This window comes from Carassius gibelio, chromosome B12, assembly GCF_023724105.1.
Source record: "Carassius gibelio isolate Cgi1373 ecotype wild population from Czech Republic chromosome B12, carGib1.2-hapl.c, whole genome shotgun sequence".
Lineage (NCBI taxonomy): Eukaryota > Metazoa > Chordata > Actinopteri > Cypriniformes > Cyprinidae > Carassius > Carassius gibelio.
In genome coordinates, this window is record NC_068407.1 from 10,243,573 (window position 1) to 10,265,241 (window position 21,669).

General features: G+C 36.1%; 2 protein-coding genes across 5 annotated transcripts in view; both read left to right on the forward strand.

Moving 5' to 3' along the window:
• Nucleotides 1-40: 40 nt before the first annotated feature.
• Nucleotides 41-14,846, forward strand: LOC127969519 (LIM domain-binding protein 3). 4 transcript variants are annotated; one of them, XM_052571540.1, is made up of 10 exons: nucleotides 43-191; nucleotides 422-635; nucleotides 6,345-6,496; nucleotides 8,302-8,377; nucleotides 10,851-10,873; nucleotides 11,492-11,692; nucleotides 12,804-12,833; nucleotides 13,298-13,464; nucleotides 13,644-13,680; nucleotides 14,269-14,846. In XM_052571540.1, exons 2-10 carry the CDS (start codon nucleotides 540-542, stop codon nucleotides 14,363-14,365), a joined length of 879 nt encoding a protein of 292 aa, XP_052427500.1. In that variant the 5' UTR covers nucleotides 43-191; nucleotides 422-539; the 3' UTR covers nucleotides 14,366-14,846. The 4 variants fall into 4 exon arrangements, with proteins under 4 accessions (XP_052427497.1, XP_052427500.1, XP_052427498.1 ...); XM_052571537.1 differs by lacking the exons at nucleotides 10,851-10,873; nucleotides 11,492-11,692; nucleotides 12,804-12,833 and adding an exon at nucleotides 8,904-9,214 and having other exon boundaries at nucleotides 41-191; XM_052571538.1 differs by lacking the exons at nucleotides 10,851-10,873; nucleotides 11,492-11,692; nucleotides 12,804-12,833 and adding an exon at nucleotides 8,904-9,214 and having other exon boundaries at nucleotides 151-290.
• Nucleotides 14,847-15,947: 1,101 nt separating this feature from the next.
• Nucleotides 15,948-21,669, forward strand: part of LOC127969129 (bone morphogenetic protein receptor type-1A) — a 41,328-nt gene continuing 35,606 nt past the window's right edge. Inside the window, exon 1 of the mRNA XM_052570841.1 lies at nucleotides 15,948-16,308. The gene's annotated coding sequence lies outside the window, so the exon portion shown is untranslated. The remainder of the gene's footprint in view (nucleotides 16,309-21,669) is intronic.

Here is a 21,669-nt window from a genome sequence, read left to right on the forward strand (position 1 = left end):
GGATGCCCATAGGAGCAGAGTGGAAAAATGTGTTACCCTAAGAAGAGGCTATATTCGCCATGTGAATCATGGGGGCTTGGTATCCAGGGGTGTCCCCTTACACACCATATAAGGGCCCCTGGGGCTTGAGTGTTATCGCTTTCTGCAGAAGGGATCTATTCTTAGGCTGTCTGTCCAGGCAATCCGAGCAGGCAAGAACTCTCCTCCTTCTGCTTTTAAAACTTTATTTTGTCAGTGTAAACAGGGGTAGGATTATACTATTTGTTCTTTTTAAGTCTGAACATTTTTTGGTATGTATTTTGAGTTGTGTTGATATGTGAACTCAGGTTCTGTGTGATGGTTGTATAATGACAGATGGCATAAGTTAATACATATTTTTTTCACTCTGTTGCATTTCCTGTCTGTTGTTGTTGTGTTTCAGAGGCTCCTCGGTGCCTGCCCGTACCTGGGTGTTTGGTCATCCCGACAACAGGGAGAAGAAAATTTAAGGAAAAAGAGGACTTTACTGACCCAAGAAGAAGCTTTTCACTCTCTTCAAAATGAGCAATTACACAGTAACCCTGTCTGGACCTGCACCATGGGGCTTCAGGCTGCAGGGAGGCAAAGACTTCAACATGCCCCTGACCATCTCCCGGGTGAGACAACAGCTCTGCCTTGTAGAAATAACAAACAAACCCAAAATGCTTTATTTAAACAAATGCCTACTTTGAAATTTTTTTTAAAGAAAGACAGAAAAACCTAACTATAGAGAATGTTTTGACATCTTTTTTTCCTCGCTTAACAATGCAAATCAATAAAAGCTTTGAGTCAGACGGTATGCTGGCATTATGTAGCATTGTGTTGCAGCTGTTGTTGTATTGGTTATCATCCAAGCCAAAGAAAAAAAAAAAATCTCTAACCAGCTTTGGCTCTTTGGCTTGAGAGAAGTGTTGTGGTGCATTTACAGCGGAAAACTCTATGAATAGCAATAGATGATGCAAGCTTTAAGAAAATGAGTCTGTGAAAGGTGAGAAGCCTGGATGCATGCTACTTGTCTAGTTAAATCACATTCACTTCAATTTGCCCAAAGTGAAAAAATTTGCACGCTCGCTGTTCATTTATTACAATGATTCAATCTATTAAATGAAATGGAAAAAGGAGACTTTGCTCCAAACCAGTGTGATTGTCTTCTTTTTGTGGAACCCGAAAGAAGATATTTTGAAAAATATGTCAGTGTTAGTTTGGACCCCATTGACTTTCATTGTACCTGTTTTCCAAAATATCTACTTTTGTGTTCTTCGAAAGGAAAAGGTCAAATAAATTTGAAGCAACATGAGGGTGTGTAAATAATGACAGAATTTTTATTTTGGGGTAAACTATCCTTTTAACTGTAAAAGACATTAGCTTTTGGACGTCTGTAATTTATGCTAAGCAGACGTTGATGTCATCTTTCGTTGGAATTCATTTTTTGATGGTTGAATGTTGTTTATTCAGTTGTTAAATTTGTTTACCTCACAAAAGAGGAGCAAAGGCGCATTGTCTTACCTTGTCTAATAGATCAGTAAGGTGTGCTATTGACAAATGAGCACCATTTATGACTTAGGGAACTGAATTGTTAATTTAATTCACCTGTCTATACTTCAAGTGTGCTCATTCCATGGCACCCAAAAAATCCTTTTTGTGTTAGCGGATGGATTCAAGGATGCCGTGTCCAAAGGCTCAGAGAGATTATATTTTCCTAACAGAGAGTGAGGTGATTTTCTCTCGACTATGACAAGAATTCACTGCCGCTGTATAATCAGTCAAAGGCAGTTTAGCCCAGTTTGTTTGTTTCATAGCTGTCACCTTTCTTGACATTTGATTTGCTTTCACTTCAATAAATTTGTCTGGAAGCAATTACAGACAGGACCATCACACCTGGAAACTTTATCTCCATTGTTTGGATTTCCATTACTTTTCTAGTCAGCTTTGCTGGTGGCACACGGTTTGATGCTGTAATCAGTGTCAAACCTGGCGTCCGTCTGGATTTTATAGTCTCTCCCGACCCAGCTGTCACTGAATATGGAGGTAGATTAAAATGTGGGCAGTATATTCGTTTCATTTTTCATGCAAGCTATGATCCATATTTAAAATGTCCTGGCCTCAATGTAACAGACATTGGAAAATGACAACACTAATATAAAGACCATGTTAAGTGAGTGACAGAACAATATGAAGTTGTTAATATGTGTGTGGGTTTCCTAATAAAACATTTCAGGCTGATTTTTAATAATAATGAAAAAAAATGATAGAAAATGCATTACAAATAAATCACTTACATCACTGTCTCAAAAAAAAAAGCTCTTTGGTAGCTATTGATAGCAATTGATGACCACTTTTGGCCCGTGGTTGCAATGCCTGACTTATGGTCACTGATTTTAGCTTAGCACTAAAGGTCAGACCTGCAGAAATACATGCGGGTGCCATACATGTGAAGAGCACAGAAACAATAGACACATGAGGTCATGGTGAATTTAAATATAGTCGCAGGAAGAACGATTATTATTGAAGTTGTTAGTTAATTCCATTGAAAACACTTCCACAGTTGAAAAATATATGGGAAACTGGGGCTATTGTCACATTGAGACATTATTGAAAACATTTGCATTTAAATCATTCTTGCGTTTCATGTTTTTGTTAACCAAAGTATTGTGTTAAAAAATGCAAAGAGCAGAAATGATGAACCTCTGATGAATAAATTCTGATAAGACCATACACACAGTCAACTTGATAATGATGCATTTAAAATTGGAAGATTTTTAGTGACTCTGTAAGCGCCGAACAGCTTGAGCAGTGTTGCTGATAGCAGAAAGTATTGGCCCTAAATGTCCTCTCAGAGATCATTTCCATTATTATATATTGTTTAGACTGATATAGAAATCCAGCTCTGCAAATTGCCAATATTATATTCTGTAAAGCGCTTCATAAAGTCAATGACAAAGACAGTCCGTGAAGTCATTTGTGATGTATTATATGAAGTAATTTAACCGCTGATTAATCTGCTTAGTGATGTCCCCAAATCTTTTTTGCTTCATTCTGTTGTATTTTAATGTCCACATTGTGTCTCCGTGTGTACGGCAAATTTATAGACCTCATAACATGTTCAATTCTACTGCTTTCTAAGCTCTTGAAGGTCTCGATCCCTGGCTGCAGTGCTGTAGGAGGTCAGGCTGAATTAAACTGAGGTCAAGGCCTTTCTACCACAAAGGTGGACAGCATCAGTTATGCATTTAGCCTGTGCTGGAGCATAGCAGATAAAAATCAAATGAATAAACTGTCAGCTGCATTCAGAGCCTTGCAAATACCCAAAAGTTCCACAGATAGTCCAGATCATCACCCCAACCTTTGCTTTTAATCAGAACAGTGCAGGAGCAAAAGACAATTAAAGCTGGCATTTACAAAGACCTGCCTGATAAATCACAGTGCCAACAGCGCCAGGTCACAGTTTCCTCGCTAAGGTTCTACTGGCAGATTCTACAACAATTTCTCAACAATCTGAGCTAAACAGATGCTTTCATCGATAACTTGAAAGACATGTTGGAACACCATATCTGTGTTTGACATAAATGTTAAGATTTTTAAGAACTAATGTGAGAGGATGGAGCTCTTCAAGTTAAAACAGTTGCCATCTGGACTAGATTTCAATAAACAGTCACAATGTTTCAAATGTTTTCATATGGATCTTAGCGGGTCATTAGATTTATCATCTGCTGAAGTGAGATTGGCAGCTTAACGACTTAAATGAAATTAACAGCTGTTTTTTTTTCTTTGTGCCTGTTATCCCTCTTGACATTTAATTCTACACTTGTGTATGATTAATATTACATTCATGTATAAATTAATTAAAAGTATGTTTAGTTCAAGGTGCCAGAAGATACATGAGATATACGATTTGTCTTCTAATGCCATAGCTTTCTCTTAACTTAACTCATTTTTCATACTTAAAACACTGCCTTCATTTAATTTACATTAAAAACAAGAAAAGCATTATAGCGGACAAAATGAACCTGTGATTGAACAGTGATTCTTGCTGTGAGTGCCTCTCAGTTCAGTAGACCGGAGTGTAATGCCTTTCTTACGAAAGTAAAAAATATATATATATTTTTAATTATGCTAGCACCTAAGACACACCAGATGTAAAACTGAAACATTTTTCCTTGATTGTCCTACCTAAAATTGGTATTTTATTCATTCAGTAGCTGATTTAGTTTGACACTTGCATGATCACCAACCATATTTCAGTTTGTCAACAATGATATAGCATAATTCAAAGGTATAGTTTTCGCATTACATCTGTGGTGTAGTTGTTGTGAAGAAACATCTCTTTACAATGATGAACACAGTTATATTTCACATTTCACTTTATTTTATTTACCATTTAAAATTTTAATAAAATAAATCATGCTATGATTTGGTTTGATAAAATATATATTTATTATTTACTTTAATATCTAAAAGGATTGATTAATGTACTGTGTAGTAAATTCTATGAAAGGGCTATTGTGTGTGTGTGTGTGTGTGTGTGTGTGTGTGTGTGTTTAATTAGCCTTTCACTGTCATTCAGTATGCAGCATCATGATTGAAGCGTTGGTAAAGCAGCGGTCTGTTAGCTTAAGTGAAATGTGAAAAGTGATGATGATTTTTCTCATCTAGCTTGTAGGACCCTGACCAGTGAAGCATGCAGTGGGATTTAATTCCATAATAGCCAAGAAGAAGTATGTCTCAGCAGTAAAGTCTGGGAAATGCAAGCAGTGATTCATTATACAGATGTAAAAATGCCTCTATCTGAATGCCTGACTATGAATCTTTTCCAGTGAATCCTATCCAGTGTATTGACATATATATAAATATTAGAAATTTCTTTGCTGATTTGGAGTTTAAAGCAAAAGTATATCCCATATACTTTTTCTAATCGCTCTTTATGGATTCCAGTTATTTTCAGGTTAATCATATGCTTTAGTGTTCTTAATGCACCTTCAGACATTATACTTTGTTTAGCAGTTGGGCATTTACTAGGAGAACATTTCAAGAAGGAGAGCTCTTTCAGAAACATGTATATGTGTGCGTGTTGAGTAATGGCAGCAGGTGGGACAGAAGGGTTGGTTGCAGGGCCCCAGAATGCAGGGTCCAATTGAGAGGCAGGGGGCGTCAACAACAAGCTTTATTTTTAACATTTTAATGAGCTGCCACTGACTTGTTGCAAAGATGGGATTTCAATCTCCATTGCTTGGTTTCTGAGCTCAAATAAAAAAATGTTTTAAACATATATATATATATACTACTGTTAGTCCTAGTTCTTAAGTTTGATTGACAGATCAGCACAATAATGTTGATATACAGTAAACAATGCTGACTTTTCTAATTTTATTTCACTATGCTTCTATATAACCCCTGACAAACTGTCAGTCTTTATATTAATTTTGAGGATTTTTCACAGGTTACATTGTTGCACCTGTAGATGGCCACAAGTGAGTCACTGAATCATTTATTCATCTGATTCTTTCAGGATCAAAATATCCTGAGTAGATTTTTGAACAATTTATTCATCCAATTCAATCAAAACACTGATTCATTTAAGAATTAAACGTTATGAGTCATTGAATCACTTACTCAACTGATTCATTAACAAACACAGATTTTTTTACACAATCAAAGATATGTTTTGATTTGTATAAGATGCAAATTCAGAAACATTTTTATTACTGTTTAGCACACGTCACTTATAAATTCTAATAACTTCATTCTAATTGAAGACATTTGTTCAGATGTATGTCTGAAGATACAAAAGAACTAAGCTCCAAATAGATTCTCTGAGCCAATATTTCAAAAGAAATCGCACTAAAGAAGAGAATATCGTTTATGTTTGGCATGGCTTATATACAAACTTGAAAAGCCCTCCAGTGCTTCTGCCCACTGTACTTACACAGCAATGATGCTGTTGTTTTTACAATAGCTCTTGCTGGATGATCACTCAAGTTACACTTCTTCTCATCGTTTAATGATTTTCAGAGGTTATCAAGATCCCAAATGTAGTAACTTTAGTTAAAGCATTTTTTTTTTTTTTGTGAAAAAGAGAACATTGTTTGTGTTTGGCTGCTCAGAATCAGCTAATGTACTTAATAGTGACAAGTTATCAGTTACATTTGACTGATGTTCCATGCAAATGTGTGTCCTGTAGCAAGCATAGTACATCGATTGTAATTATCAATAAACAAACAAACAATACAGAACCCGTTTCTATAGCCATGATGATTTTCCATTGGATTCTTTTGTGTGGATAAAATTCAATCTGTGCTGTCATTTGTAACTGTTATCTATTTCCACAGATCACAGCAGGCAGCAAGGCAGCAAGTGGAAACCTCAATCAGGGTGACATAATCACAGCGATCGATGGGGTCAGCACTGAGGGCCTGACCCATCTGGAGGCCCAAAACAAGATAAAGGCAGCCACCACCAAACTCAACCTCACCATGCAGAGGTAAACCTTAACACCACCAGAACCTTTTGAGGCTTGTTATGTTTTGGATTACTTTTTTACTTTATATTCATTGGTGAATGGCATTTCCTAGAGGACATCAGCAATGCATCTCATTTACTTTGGCAGCATACAAGTCTGCCAAGCAAACAAAGTTATCTGCACTTAAACAGCTATAAGAGTGATAAAAGCAGTCACAGTTGAACTTACACCGACTGAGAGTGACAGTTAGCATACAAATATACTGACAGGACAATTGAACTCAAAAATGTGTCTGTGATAAATCACCTGGATATCTGGTGTTTAGGGGTAAGGAGAAATTACATTCAGAAGGCTCTTTATATAGCTTTTTAATATAGTTTATTAATTTAGCTCGGACACCCAAAGCCTCTATCCGAAAGAAGATTAAGTTCTTTCATCTGGTCGCCTATACTACAGCAAAAGGAGGAAATATTACTCACGAAGATACCTCAGCAACCCTCTGACATTTCTTAATGCAGGCTCTAGTGTTCACATAAGCTACTCCTCCGTCTCTGTCTTTCAGTTGTGAGTGATTTTCAGAAGCTTAGTTGATTCTTCTTATTTATTGACAGCAGCCAACCACCTTTATTCGTTGGAAGAAGGTGGAAGACGTTCTCATATACATGTGGATATATTAGTATTATTGTATATTATATGGGTAGATAGATACTGGCTGCATTTCATTTGATTTGGTAGATATAATAGATTTATCATTGACTGATTTATGTAAATTTGCACCATCTTTCCAAGCTCCTCTCCAGTCAAAAGCATCTCAGGAGGAGTGACAAGGTACACATGTCTTTTCAGCAGTGTGCTTTCCCTGGACTTCACTTAACAGATTCTGAGAAATGTATCTCGCCAAGTGGCTTGTGAAGAGCCCCCCAGTGTTACTGCTTTTTACAGCAATGCTACTGGAGTTTCACAAGATACTCACTCAATGAGTGCTGCTTCATGTTGTTGAAGATTTTATAGGCCAGCAAATTAAAACGTGACATGATTTAAGTTCCTGTCCACAGGGAAATGAAATGGTCAAATTATAAGTTTTTGGTGATTCATTGTAGCCTTTTGTCTCTGACTTAATGAGAATGGTGTCTTTGAGATGCAATGTTTGGGGTCTAAAGATCTGTCTATATTAAATACAGTTATACTGTGAAATACTATTACACATTTCAAGATAACTTTTTAACTATAGTGTATTTATATAATTTTTCTCTTTATTTTATATAAATTAAAGACTTTTATTATAGAATCATATTTAAAATTGGGACGTATCTCTACACCACTAATGAAAAGGGGAAATTTGTGTCATTGGACATGTGTTTGTATGTATATATATATATATATATATATATATATATATATATATATATATATATATATTCTAAATAACTATGCGAAAAAATATTTGTAATAGAGCACCTTAAGACACTATTCTATCTTGACATATATCCTATACTGGGCATTTTTATTTAACCACTGGTAATAGAAATAGGATTAATTCAGTTAAAAGTCAAAAGTTTTTAATGGAGTTGAATTATATATTTGTGTCTATGTTGTGCTACAGCTATATGGTCAGTTAAAAGTGCACTTACTCATAAAATGTGCTATAATTGCTATCATTTTTGTTTAATGTGCATTTAAATCACTATAATTAAAATGACAATGAAGCATTAATGCTTACAACCAATAATTAAACATATTAATAATGAACAAAGGGACTCATGAAAAACAAAAGCCTAATGTTTTTGCATGATTGACCTTTGCTTTGAATTTTGTACTGGTCCCAGGTCGAGACGTCCCGCTCCTGTACCCACAGCCACTCCAAGAATGGACTCACCCATGCCAATTATCCCTCACCAGAAGGTAAAGTCGTGTTCTGTCCATCTGTTCCCTATGCCAAATAGGCACAGTATACAGACTGGTTTATGCCATCTTTTGATATTTTATCAATGTGGTGTAAAATATAGCTGGACAGTGTGGAGGGGATAAAATTTTTTATATAAGTTTTATATTATATATTTTTTTGTAATAGGCCAGCCATTTCTTTATAATCCTCTTAATCAGTCACGGACGTTTCCAAGCCCATATCATACAAAGAAGGAAAAAAGTGGAGGGATTGTGAAAACAAACATTCTCTGTAAAGCCGACACTTAACTCCCCCTACAGGCATTTGTTGGTCAAGCAACAGTAAGCACTGCATTTGAAATCCTCACAAGTTTCCTGCTGGTCCAGTACTCGTTTGGATTGTTGTTGCCAGATTCATTCTGATCTAGGGTGCTTCTTCAAGCCTCATTTGCCTCTTTTCTAACAATATCTTTCTTCTATGGTTTGCCATTGTGGCTAATGGTTCATTTTGTTTATCTGATCTAATGGTTTATTTTACACTAAGGAAACCACTGACACTGAGGAAGGAGAAGATGAAGAGAAACCTGTCAAAAAATATGGCATCCTCCTGGCCAAAAAACCTTCCAAAAAATCTCTAATTCCAAACACTGAGGAGAAACCTCAGGAGAACCTCCAACCTGCAATTCATTCTCGTGCTAAAAGCCCTGTCCCTATTTATCTGCCATCCGGGCAAGGGCCAAAAACCACCCCAAACCAGACAGGACAGTATAATTCTCCCATAGGCCTATATTCAGCAGAAACTTTAAGGGAAATGGTCATGCAACAAGACAATCTAAATGGCGTCCCACTGCTGGGGTAGGTAATGTGATCCCTTACCCACAAATCTGTATCTTAATGAGCACATCTAGCAAATCTGCTTTAACAAGGCATTGGCTAGCCTCACCTGTATCCCAGCATACCTTTAACAAAACTGTGGTGAAGAATACTCAGAACATTCTGTCATTAACTCTGCACATTCCACTTTCACGTGCAATGGATCAGCTGGGAATGTGCTTGGCAGAACTGGGACCAGTTGTCCATAACACTCACCTGACCCCCATCCTGCAACACGAGCAGGGCCTGGCCGAGTCATATCTGTATCTATGAATGTAAGCTGCTTCCAAATGAAAACATACTAAGGTTATTTTAGTCGTGTAAGAGCTACATCTCCTGCGATTAGATGAGGATTGCCAAGCTTTTATAAGTTTGCTTATAAATAATGTCAACATGTTAAAGATGGTGCTTTTTGAACGTTTTTATGTGTTGGCATCATTCATTAGCTTCATAAGAGGTCTTCCTAAATCATTGTCACAGCAGTGTATCTTGTCTTTCCAAAAACATGTGAGGATATTCCCACAGGGCCCAAGTTGAGCTGTAATTGAACATGGGTGCAAATGTGCGCTCGTTGGCTCTTTTAACCTGCTCAGAATGTCACAGCTCCTGTAACAGTATATCCCAAATGAAGTCCTACCGCAATGATGCCGTCACGTATTCCATCCTCTATTTGCAGCCCACAGGAACAGAATTCCTGCTAGGCAACATCACGTGCACAGCTGAGAAGGGCACGTGCATCCATTGACTGTTCATCTTGTAAATCTAGGTGTATGAGTTTTATATGTACTCTCTAAACTTTGAACCTTGTTGTGAGGCAACTAGCAATATATGACTTTGAGCTGTGACTGGTTAAATGGTATTTTACTAAGGTTATTTTATATACTGTTATAGTATTTATAATGTTTTTATTTATAGCTTTTATTTTTTAGATGCTTTTTTTTTTTACTTAGCTTTTAGTTTTAATAATTTTAATTCTTATTTCTTGAGCATATTTCTGTTGGCTGCCAAGGCAGTATTTCTATATTACTAATTTAACATTTATATTCTGTTATTTCTGCTTTATTTCAATGAACATTTTTTTTTCTCCAGTTAACAATAACACAACTGGATTGGTTATTTGGTTTAATGGGAGTATGAGTGTTATGTAGCTCCAGTGTTTTCCGTGTGTCCCGCTGCAGCCAAACTGTTCCAGTCAATCAGTCTGTTCTAGGAACAAAGCAGAATGTCATTCTTATGAGAAAATATGACCAGTAATAACCATCATCTACATCATGGCACAACAGATTTTAAAAAAAAATTCCTGGTTTGAGGAAAAATTTGAGGAACACAAGATAAGATATTTTGCAGAACCTGAGACAAGACAAATGAGAGTCATACAGGTTAAATTACGTGAAAGTGAAAATAACAGGGTGAGCTGTTCATTAACAGTTTAAATATATTCATATTTCAGGTTCAAGTTCTTTAGACATAGTGAAGCATTTGCATTCTATGTTGTTGTTTTTCTCTGCTAGTTTACATGGACATGAATTCATTATCATTCCGCACACTGCTATATCAAGGCTAATACTGCCTCTTTTGTTTATCTTTTTTCTGTCTATATTCCTCTATGTCATCTCAGATCATTGCCAACACAGCTGCCAAGTCAGTAACAGTTTTGAATATTAAATCTCCAGAGTTGCGTGTGAATCTGTGTGTTCTGGAGCATGGCCACATGCAGTACTGTGGTTGTGGTTTGCATGCTTACATTTTCAATTCCAGAATGTTCAAAATATATTTTGAACAATTTGACAATTCGGACATGATTAAATGTTAAATGCTTTTGAGTGAAGTGTTTAAACTAGATACATCTGTTGCTGGGTTTTGGCTATAGTTTTATTGTTCAATGCGTCTTTGCATGTTTTGTTTGTATTTATTTATCATATGTATCATGTATCATAATGAGAACTATTGCATGCCATGTGCATTTTTACTACTAGGAAGCCCAGAAGCATCTTTTATTTTTTTATTTTATTGTATTTTTTATATATATAATGTAAAACGAATGCCTGGTGCAAACCATTTGACTTCAGAAACATCTAAACCAGTAATGCAAAACTCATTACTGTTTAATGATACAGATGCATTAGGTAAGTCAAGTCTGTTCTCACTGTCAAATCTTATCTATCTCTCTATTTTCACTGATATTTCTGGCTCCTCACCATCACCCACCCGCCTCTACACTATTATACCCCTGACACTCCCACACCTGAACTCTGACAGCCAAGAGTATGTTCCCAGCTTCAACCCCATCGCATTGAAGGACTCAGCTTTGTCAACTCACAAGCCTATCGAGGTCAAGGGTCCTGGTGGGAAAGCTACTATCATCCATGCTCAGTACAACACTCCTATTAGTATGTATTCTCAGGATGCCATTATGGATGCCATTGCTGGTCAGACCCAAGCCCGAGGAAACGAGATGAGGTAGGTCTTCCATATATGTCCAGCACTTTTTACTACACTGATGCTTAGGTGACAGCTGAGGTAAGTGATGCAGTGGCCCCAAAATGGAAATTTACACCAATCTATGGCTGCCATTGCATTAGAAACAGTGTTAAATTTCAATATTTAATGCAGTGATGTTTTTAAAGGAATAAGTTCACTCAAAATGTAAATTCTGTTATTATTTACTTACTCTAACTCACAATTCAGACTTTTTTTCACTGAATTTTGAGTTTATATCATGCAATTCTGAGTTCATATCTTATAATTTTAAACAAAAGAAATAAAGAAAGAAAAAAGACTAAATTTTTCCTGTGGCTGAAACAAGCCTCACTACTGCTCTTTTCAATACAATGAATGTGAATGAAAACATGCCACATGAATAGCTTCATCCTTTAAATAACTTGATTGATCCAGTATCGAAGAGTGGTCTGGGAAGCATTTCTCAAAAGCATTGGGAGCCTAAGTAGACTGTAGTAATCATTAATGCCAGTGGTTTCTACGGTCTACTTAAACGTAAAAAGGTTTTTGAGAAGCACATCCCTGAGCGATATATTCATGAATTAGATTGATCTGGTTCTTTCACCTCACTAACTAAACGATCAGGTTGCCACAGGTTTAACACTCCACTTGATCTAAATGTTATAAGAAAACAACAGAATTTCTGAGTGAACTATTCAAGTGTCTAAATACATTTTAGGATCACTGTATTTAGCAATGTAAGTAAATTATTATGAGTATATTGTTATGAGATGTTAGGAAAAGAAAGGTATTCCTTTACTGCATATTTTTGTATGCAGTTCATTGATTTTGATTACAATGCAATTCTACTCAGTTTGCAGTGTTTATAACAGTAAGATCTCATTATCGGTCATCTAGCCTGGGCTGATTTCAGGCTTCTACAAGGTCATATGTATCAGCCTCATTTGTGCTTTTCCTCCCTCTTCTGCTTGCAATTATGTCACTCCATCCACAACCAATTGCCTATTCCTCATCACTCATCCTCGCCTCACCCTCACTACATTTCCCCTCCTTCCATGTGACACGACTCTGACTTGCTCCCTCCCATCCTGGTCCATCATGTGATTTACAGTGGTGACGACTCCGCTGGATCTCCCTTGGCGTAAGTAGCCACAGTCTATTAGATCCATCACAGCCGCATTGCCTCTTCTCTCATGTTATATTCTCTGTTAAAGGCTGATTGCATAAAAACTGAAGTGTATTTTTGGTAATTTTTCAGTTACCATGTTATACTGTTGGAAATATGTAAGTAAATGGAGTTCTATAAAGAAAAACAGGAATGTTCTGAGTATATCTTCCAGGGGAGCATTACATAACCTCTAACATTTTACTTTCCATTCTCAGTTTTATCAAATCCTAACTCATTCTTTCATCACAGATCTCTCACTACAATGGAGCTGTAGTAAAATGATGCACATTTCCACAAATATGTGAATTAATCCACAGATAACTTCAAAGTTATAGTCTTTTATTATGATTTTGGTAGATGTAACTTGATGTTCCCAAATTCAGAGAAATCAGATGAACAACTAATCCTCTTTTCCATTTCTCTCTGTTGGGGAGCAGCTCACTTCCCATTAAAGACACTCTTGTGGACAGTGCTTCTCCAGTCTACCAGGCTGTGATCAAACCTGACAATAAGGAGATGGAGATGTCAGAGTGGGCCCGTCGTGCCGCCAACCTGCAGTCCAAGTCCTTCCGCATGCTTGCTCATATCACAGGAACGGAGTATAGTGAGTACAGCCTTTCTTTAACACACCACTGTGTGAAATGGAAACTGGTTTGAACTGAAAAGGCTGACATGTTTGCATGCTGACATTAGATGACAGTGATTGCATGATAAACATTGGGTTGTACATTATTTTTTGAGACCAGGCCTGTAACAACTGACTTTATTTTTTATTTATTACAGTGCAAGATCCAGACGAAGAGGCTCTTAGAAAATCAAGGTATTCCACATTGTCTGAGTTTTTGCTGTCTTCAACCTTGTGAAAAAGTACAGTTTACCATAATTTTTAAAAAGAGAACTATAATGGGGAAATTATATACTTATATATAAAATAACTATATATATAAAAAAAAAGTGCAAACTGAATGTAATGTTTTTGGACACGTAACTGCATGATATTTACAATAAAATAAAATGCATTATACAGTAGTTTAAATTATATTATATTAAATGCACTCTTCTCAGCTAAAGAGATTTGACCCACTAAAGTAGAACTTCTTTAGATGTAACTTTATAATGACTTCTAATGGTTTAAGTGTAAAGTTTTGAATGTACTAACAAGCATACTTAAATATTCTTTAATTAATCATCTATTTGAAACTTATATGTGTTTAAGCATTCAAGTATAGTAAATGTAATATAATTTTAGTAGGTATTACATTTAAGTACTGTGTTTTAGTACACTAAAGTGCACATTCAGAACAATAAAGCACACTTTTTGACAAGACCAGGTTGTAAACGTGTAAGATTCAAGCACAAACAGGTCTGTTGAATCATTTATTAATTTATTTCTTTATATTTTCTACAGAGAGAAGTTTGAATCAGAGGTAAAAGGCCCACGATTTGCCAAACTGAAAAACTGGCACCACGGCCTGTCTGCACAGATCCTTAACATCCAGGGATAAATGCAAACCAATGTTACTGGAGAGAAGTTGAGGCAACAGTCAAGAAGGAAACCCAGAGGCGATGTAAAGTAGGGGTGTAAAAGGCAAAGAGAAGTAGTGTAGTGACTGGAATGTGAGTTAGAGCTCCAAACTAGCTTGTAAGTGAACACACAAAGCTCCTGTGTTTGATGTTCATATGTCTTTTTGTTTCATGTAACTTTCAGCCACTGAAACATAGTGCATAGTGCTCAGTTTGTCATTTTCTTTTTCATTTTATGTTTCTCTTTTTCTTCTCTTTTGGCTGCTCTATTTATCCTAAATTATTTCTGAATAATAAAGTGCCTGCATGATTTACTGATGTAAAGAACTAACCCTGAGAGAAATGATAAAAATATATGTACCGCATCCACTGCAATACACCACCGCACATATTGAAATACAAACCAAATGTACTATTGTTAATGTGAATAAAACATTATTACTTTTAACCAAATAAATAAAAGTGTCAGTGTGACTCGTTATTTACACTTTTGTTCCAAACTACTATGATTTACTTTCTTCTATGGAGCAGGAAAAAAGATTACTTTAACAGAATGTTCTGGCTGCTGTTTTCCATACAATAAAAGTGAATGGGCTTCAATAAATACAAAAAGCACCATAAAGGTCATTATTTCAAGTTTTATGAAACAGCTCATCAGTGATCAGTCACACACGAAACAAAGACCTCTGATGTTACTGCATTTCATTTCTTAATTTCTCTATTAGACAACTGTCCCGAGTCTTATTTTTTTAGACTTCTTTAACAAATTCAGCCACATTTAAATTTTAATGCTGAGAAGGTCAATATTTTTTTTACGAATTTTATATTTTAAAAAAGAATGCAAATTTTTCAAATAAATGCTCCTCTGTTGCAGATGACCTGAAAAAAGCACCAGATTACACAAAATATTAAGCAACACAACTGCTTTCAACAATAGAAAATATTCTTAAACATGAAATCAGCATGATTTCTGAAGGGTCGTGTGACACTGAAGACTGGAGTAATGGCTGCTGAAAATTCGGGTTATCGCCACAAAAATAAATTACATTTTAAAAATATATTAAATGTTTACTGTATTTTTGACCATATAAATGCAGCGCTGCCAATAATTGGATAATTATTTAAAAAAAAAATGAAAGTAAAAAAAAAAAAAAACCTTACAAAGTCCAAACTTTTGAACAGAAATGTACTCTTTAAAATGTCATAGTTCCTATAAATACATACCACATGCAGATTCTGGCAATATTCCTATTCACTCAGCCAGTTTCTGCAACACTAATACTGACCTGTGGATGAAATTAAAATTCAGAGTGATAAGTCGTTCACTCTTAGCTCATCTTTCATAGTTATTCTCACATTATGTGTACGTTTACCAATAGCCTATATAAAAACAGACATTTTTATCTGCATTTATATATTTATTATATCGCTTAGTCTTCATTAATAATATAAAAGTTAATATATATATATTTAAATATACTACTATATTCTTCTTCATATTGACAGCAGATGGCACCCGTGACTATCAGTTTTAGATGACTCCCTCACATTCATCCATCCTCTCCCTCTCAAGCGCGTCTCTCGCGCTTGTTTTTCACCGCGCGGGTCTGCGAGTAGAACGCTCGCGCTCGGCCGCGCTGCTGTGATTGGAGGACTGCGGCATCGCGCAGCTGTGATTGGAGGACTGAATCAGGGCTCATCGCGTTACGCTCACGAGAGGAATGTTCCCTTCCCTCACACATAGGCATAACTAGAAAGAAAAGAACGAGAGAAACCGGGAAAACATCCTCGAAAGCAGGAGAAAATCACCTAAAACCTCACCTCTGAAATTCTGTAGAATTCACGCTTTGAAGTAGATCTTCGCCACGAGTCATAAGTCCTCATTTGGAAGGATTTTGAGTTGTTTGAGCGGCTCGTCAAATTGGTAAGTGGGAATTCCGGATATTTGCGTGATGGTTTTCTTTCCGGTAGTGGAGGGGGAAAGTTTGTTTCCTCTTGTCATGGTTTCGTTTTGCAAAAATGGACGCTTAAGATGAAGCAGACAATTAATACAATATCGAACAAAGGTATTCATTCATTATCTGCAGTGTTTCTACATGCCTCTTTACATACTGATACTTGTCTACTATTTTCTTATTCCAGCCATTTTTTCCACATTATATTCTCTATAAATTCAACAGCCGTGTTCTCATAAAAGTGAATTACTCCATTTTGTCTACATTGCCCGTGCCCAATATTGTTTATTATTGTGTGTGTGTGTGTGTGTGTGTGTGTGTGTGTGTGTGTGTGTGTGTGTGTGTGAGGTTGCTTTGATAACATCTGTGTTTGGGTTTTGTTGTCAAGTCCCAACATGCATCGTGAAAAATCACGTTGACTAACTTACCTGCTTGTGTTGTGTAGCTCGGATTGGCTTTTCTTTGCCAGTAGTTGAATTAAAACAGTTTGTCCTTGATTATAGAGATGTTGTCTTTTCATTAACTTTGCTACATTTGTATTGTAATTGGCAGATTACTCAGTCTTTTGTTTGACTGAAAGTCGAGTTGTTTACATTCACGCTGTGAGTTTTTGTATGATCTCTTTTTTTCCCCCATGCATTACTACTACAAACTTAAATATATTTATGCAATATTTTACATTAGAGATTTACAGATACGTAAATATTATTTTGTGTTAAAGTCTCCAATAACCCATCTCCCCCCTCCACAACTGTGGGTTTAATTCTGCTTGTTGACAATGACCACAGCAATGAAAAAAATTATATTCACTGTAAACTGTTCTATTGACAATGCTAGCAAATAATATAACTATTGCTATTTATGCTATTTATTTCTGCAAAAATGTAATTGTTTTGCTCTATTTTTGGGGCTCTACTTTAAATCAGTTACTTTACCTTTTAATGCTGTTTTAATTATGCAATTTATTATGCATATATGACTGAATTGAAAACTTTGAATATAGGTATTCAAAGCTGATCACCAATCAGGATTACTTATTTGTTGCATATTTGCCTTACTTATTGAGATTAAAAAAAAAGCAAAAAAAACATTTTGTCAGTAAATTGATCTATGACATTTAGCCTATGTCTGCTTTTTTTTTTTTTTTTTTCTTTTTAACTCTTACAGGTTCAGAGGGGACGCTTAGAATAAAATATATATATATATATTTTTGGCCCTGACCCTCCATAACACCCAGAGAATGAACATACCCATGATTAGTCCCAGGGGCAATAAAACACAGAGGCAGAGATAAATCTCCTACGAGGAGCGAGGCAGTTCTATCCATATATCTTAATTTACCGTGGTATTGGTCTTTCAGATTTGTGGAGGGAGAAAAAGAGCAGAAAGCTCCAAATGAAAAACAGAGAACCTCAGAGAGGCCTGTGCTTGCTCTTCGCTCTCATGAGAAGCCCTCTCTTTTTTTTTAGTGGCAGTGTTCGGAAATACAAATAGACCTAGTGCCTACAGTTTATTTTTCCTCTTTCAATCTCGTCGTGAATACGAATAGTTGTTCAAGTAAACACAGGGTAATTCCAGCTACTTAATATCCTGAAACTCCTTGATTGTGGAGATTAGTCTTGTGAACAGATTTGAGATAGCATGTTGGCAAGTGTGAATAATGTTAATCGAAGGCAGACCATTTTCTAAATGGGGTCTTTTTATGCATGCCTGCAATAGGCTGTGGAGATTCCTGTTGCATGCCTTGCTCTAACAACCACATGAAGTCTCATGTAACATTGTGTGAAAACCATTGCTTGACACCTTAGAAACAATAGCTATTTAAACTCAACGTTTTCAAAAAAGTTGTATGTGTGTGTGTGTGTGTATATATGTGTATATATGTATATATTTCATAATTTTTGTACATTTAATTTAATATCTTGGAAATTGTTTTTCATATACCATTGTTCTGGATTCAAAAAAAAACATCTGTAATTTTCATAATTTTTGCTCATATATATATATATATATATATATAGTAAAAAAAACTATATCTTCTTTACTTGTGTAATTGCATACTTTAACTGAGTGTGGTTACTAGATTGTATAAATGCATAGATTGTTTAAATACAGAAGTATAATCGGCACTTGCCCTGAAGCATGTTTATAAGGTCAATCCTGCTCATAACATAGAAATTCACATTAACAATCTGTGTCAGATAGATTTTTCCTGTGCCTGTTCATGATCATGAATCATTGGCGCCAGTTTGTTGTCATTTGCATCATGTTTTGTAATCTGCTGCCATTATTGTTAGTGCAAGATGTGGGTTAAACAACACTGATGACCCCAGCAGCACCCCTCCCACCTCCCACAGCACATGAAACCTTCAGCAATCTGAATGCTCCTGCAGCCACGGACCAGAAAAAGGCCTGTGCTCTGCTTGCAACTAAAATAGAAGGCCAGGAGTGGGAGGGGAAGAGAGAACCAAATCTAATTTTCTCCCTAAGAGCCAGGCTTTCTTTATTTATCTATCATTATGGCTGTATTTAAGGAGAAATGGTGGCCCACTTCCTCCATGCATGACACGTTCTTTATTTTTCAGCCTGTGGGCCTTCGTCTGGACCTAGAAGAGCCTCTCCTTGGAAAGGGGGGAGGAGAGAAAATGAGAATGAAAGGGAGGGAGAATGGAAATGGGGGGGAGAAAAAGAGTCAAGTTTCGTTCCTTGTGCACTGAATCAGACAAGAAAGCAGTATCTCTTCGACTCAGACGTTACTTTTAAGCCACTTTTAATTGTATTAACAATTTTAAATGTTGCTGTGGCTCAGTGGTAGAACATTGCGTTAGTAGCGCAAAAGGTCATGGGTTTAATTCCCAGGGAACACACATATACTCATTAAAAAAATAGCCTGATTGCACTGTAGGTTGCTTTGGATAAAAGCGTCTGCTAAATGCATAAATGTAAATTGTACATGCTTTCATTTGCTTAAAGGGATAGTTCACCTCCCAAAAAAAATAAATAAAATAAAATAAAATTTCGTCATCGTTTACTCCCCCTCATCTCATTCCAAACCTGTATGACATCTTCTCTGAAAAAAATAATAAAGATATATTAAAGAAAAGGAAATAATAAAGGTTTTTAAACTCATCATGAGGGAGAGTAAATGATGACAGAGTTGTCATTTTTGGGTAAACTATTCTTTTAATACTCATTTTAAGAGCACACGTCCCCACTCTGTGAAATCTTTTCTCACTAAATGTTATCTTCAAACCTTAATGAATGCCAAGCCTGTAAATGGCCTGTATGCTGTTGGCAAGTGAAGAATGATTCTTTTAAGAAGTTTAGAAATAGGACAAAAATTGCTTCAGGTTGAAATAGCCCCCCCAAAATCTTGTTTGCTACTGAGAAGTGAAGCACATCTTTATGCATGCAGGTTGAGCTTGACACAATTTGGCGTATGCCTTTTAGAAAACAATGCACAACAATAATGCACTAAAAACTTGTTGTATGGGAAACCGCAACTAAATGGGCCCTTGTTAAGCCCTTGCCCTCATGTCAATGTAGAACTTTATGTATAACCTTTTTGCATGTCACTCCATTTATCTGTCTCTGTATAGGAGATGCTGTGTCTTTCAGGAGCGTTTTGTTGAAGGGTGCAGTTGTGACCACACAGGACAATAGAACAGAATTGGTTGTGGTTAGCTGAGCTTGCAAAGTATAAACACATTCATTATTTGCCGTGCTAAGACCTCCAAATCTTAAGCTCTACCATATTCTTCTGGTTCTTTATACCAGTCAGGTAGTGACTTGTTGCTGCTAGTGCCTGCCACTATGACCCCATGTTGGTGCTTTTATAGATCTTCCCATAATTGTAAGGTTTATTTAAAAAGCATTACATGTTCTTCTTCACGTAGTGTTTTGATTAAGTATTGGACATTTTCCCTCTGCTTTGCATGGCTAGTTATATTTGACATTTTATTATGGAAAGATCTTCCCAAACCATGCCGTCTGCATTTTTGCAGCGTATTATGTCAGGTCTGAGATGTGTTTGGCATCTGCACAGAACCACACGACTATAAAGAGGGGCATTTCCAGAGTCTGACTCTCTCTGTCTGAACTTTGCTTGTGCTCATAGCACTGCTGAACCTGAACAAAACCCTTAAAGGAACACTCCACAAAAAAAAATAGGCTTTTTTTCCAAATCCGCTACAGTTGAGTTTTATAATTTTCGAATACATTCAGCCGAGCTCGGGTCTGGTGGTAGCACTTTTATCTTTGCTTAGCATAGATCATTGAATCTGACTAGACCATTAGCATCTCGTTTAAAAATGACCAAACAGTTTCTATATTTTTCTTATTTAAAACTCGACTCTTCTGTAGTTACATCGTGCACTTAGACTAACAGAAATTTAAAAGATGTTGTGATTTTCTAGACCAGTATGGCTAGGAACAATACTCTCATTCTGGCAAAATAATGAAGGAACTTTTCTGCCATACCACGGGTGCAGCAGGCACAGTGATATAGTCCCAGAAAATAGTCCCAGCTAGGTAACTTCCAATAAGCCTATTTTCAGACACTATATCATTGCGCCTGCTGTACCCATAGTACGGATGCAAGGTTCCTTGACAAATGTTGCTAAACAAAATTGTGATTTCCAGAAAAATAATTAGTAAACAAAATAAAGAATCATATTTATAGAGAAAGTCATAGTATTAAAACATCCTTATGGTTTATTTGTAGACCTTGATTAAAAGTTTAAATTAATAACTGAATTAAACCTACAAATTAGAAATTAAGCTTGCATTTGTATGTTTTTCATTCAGCTTCTCTGATTTTTGTTATGTGCAATGTTGATTTAAAATATGACTAAGTTAGATAAGCAGATTGGAGGAGATAAGGCTCGCCGAATACAGCACCATAAGCTATATTGTGTTTTCTGTTTCTGGGCTATAACCTAAATGAATGGAGAATGGCTGGTTGTAATTGAATGACTTCCTCCATAATAGGTTTCTGCTTTGTAGAGGAAATGAGTAAGAGTTCCTAAATGGTGAATATGAACAGATGTGTGACATGGTGGTCATCATCACTCAGCTATTGTAAACCCAGGGTTAATTATTGCCTTTTATACTTTGCCAGTCGCACCTCTTAATGGACTGTTTTACTTTGATTCAGCACAAAAGAAGACATCTGGTTGTTTTTGACCGATAAAAAAAACACTGAATATGGTATGAATATCTTACCAATTTAAACAACTTTTTGTAGCCTTATTCTCATTGATGGTTGGTTTTAAATCATGCATGAAGCCTGTGGCTTTGACGGTAAACAAGTTTGCTGTCATTTCAAAAAG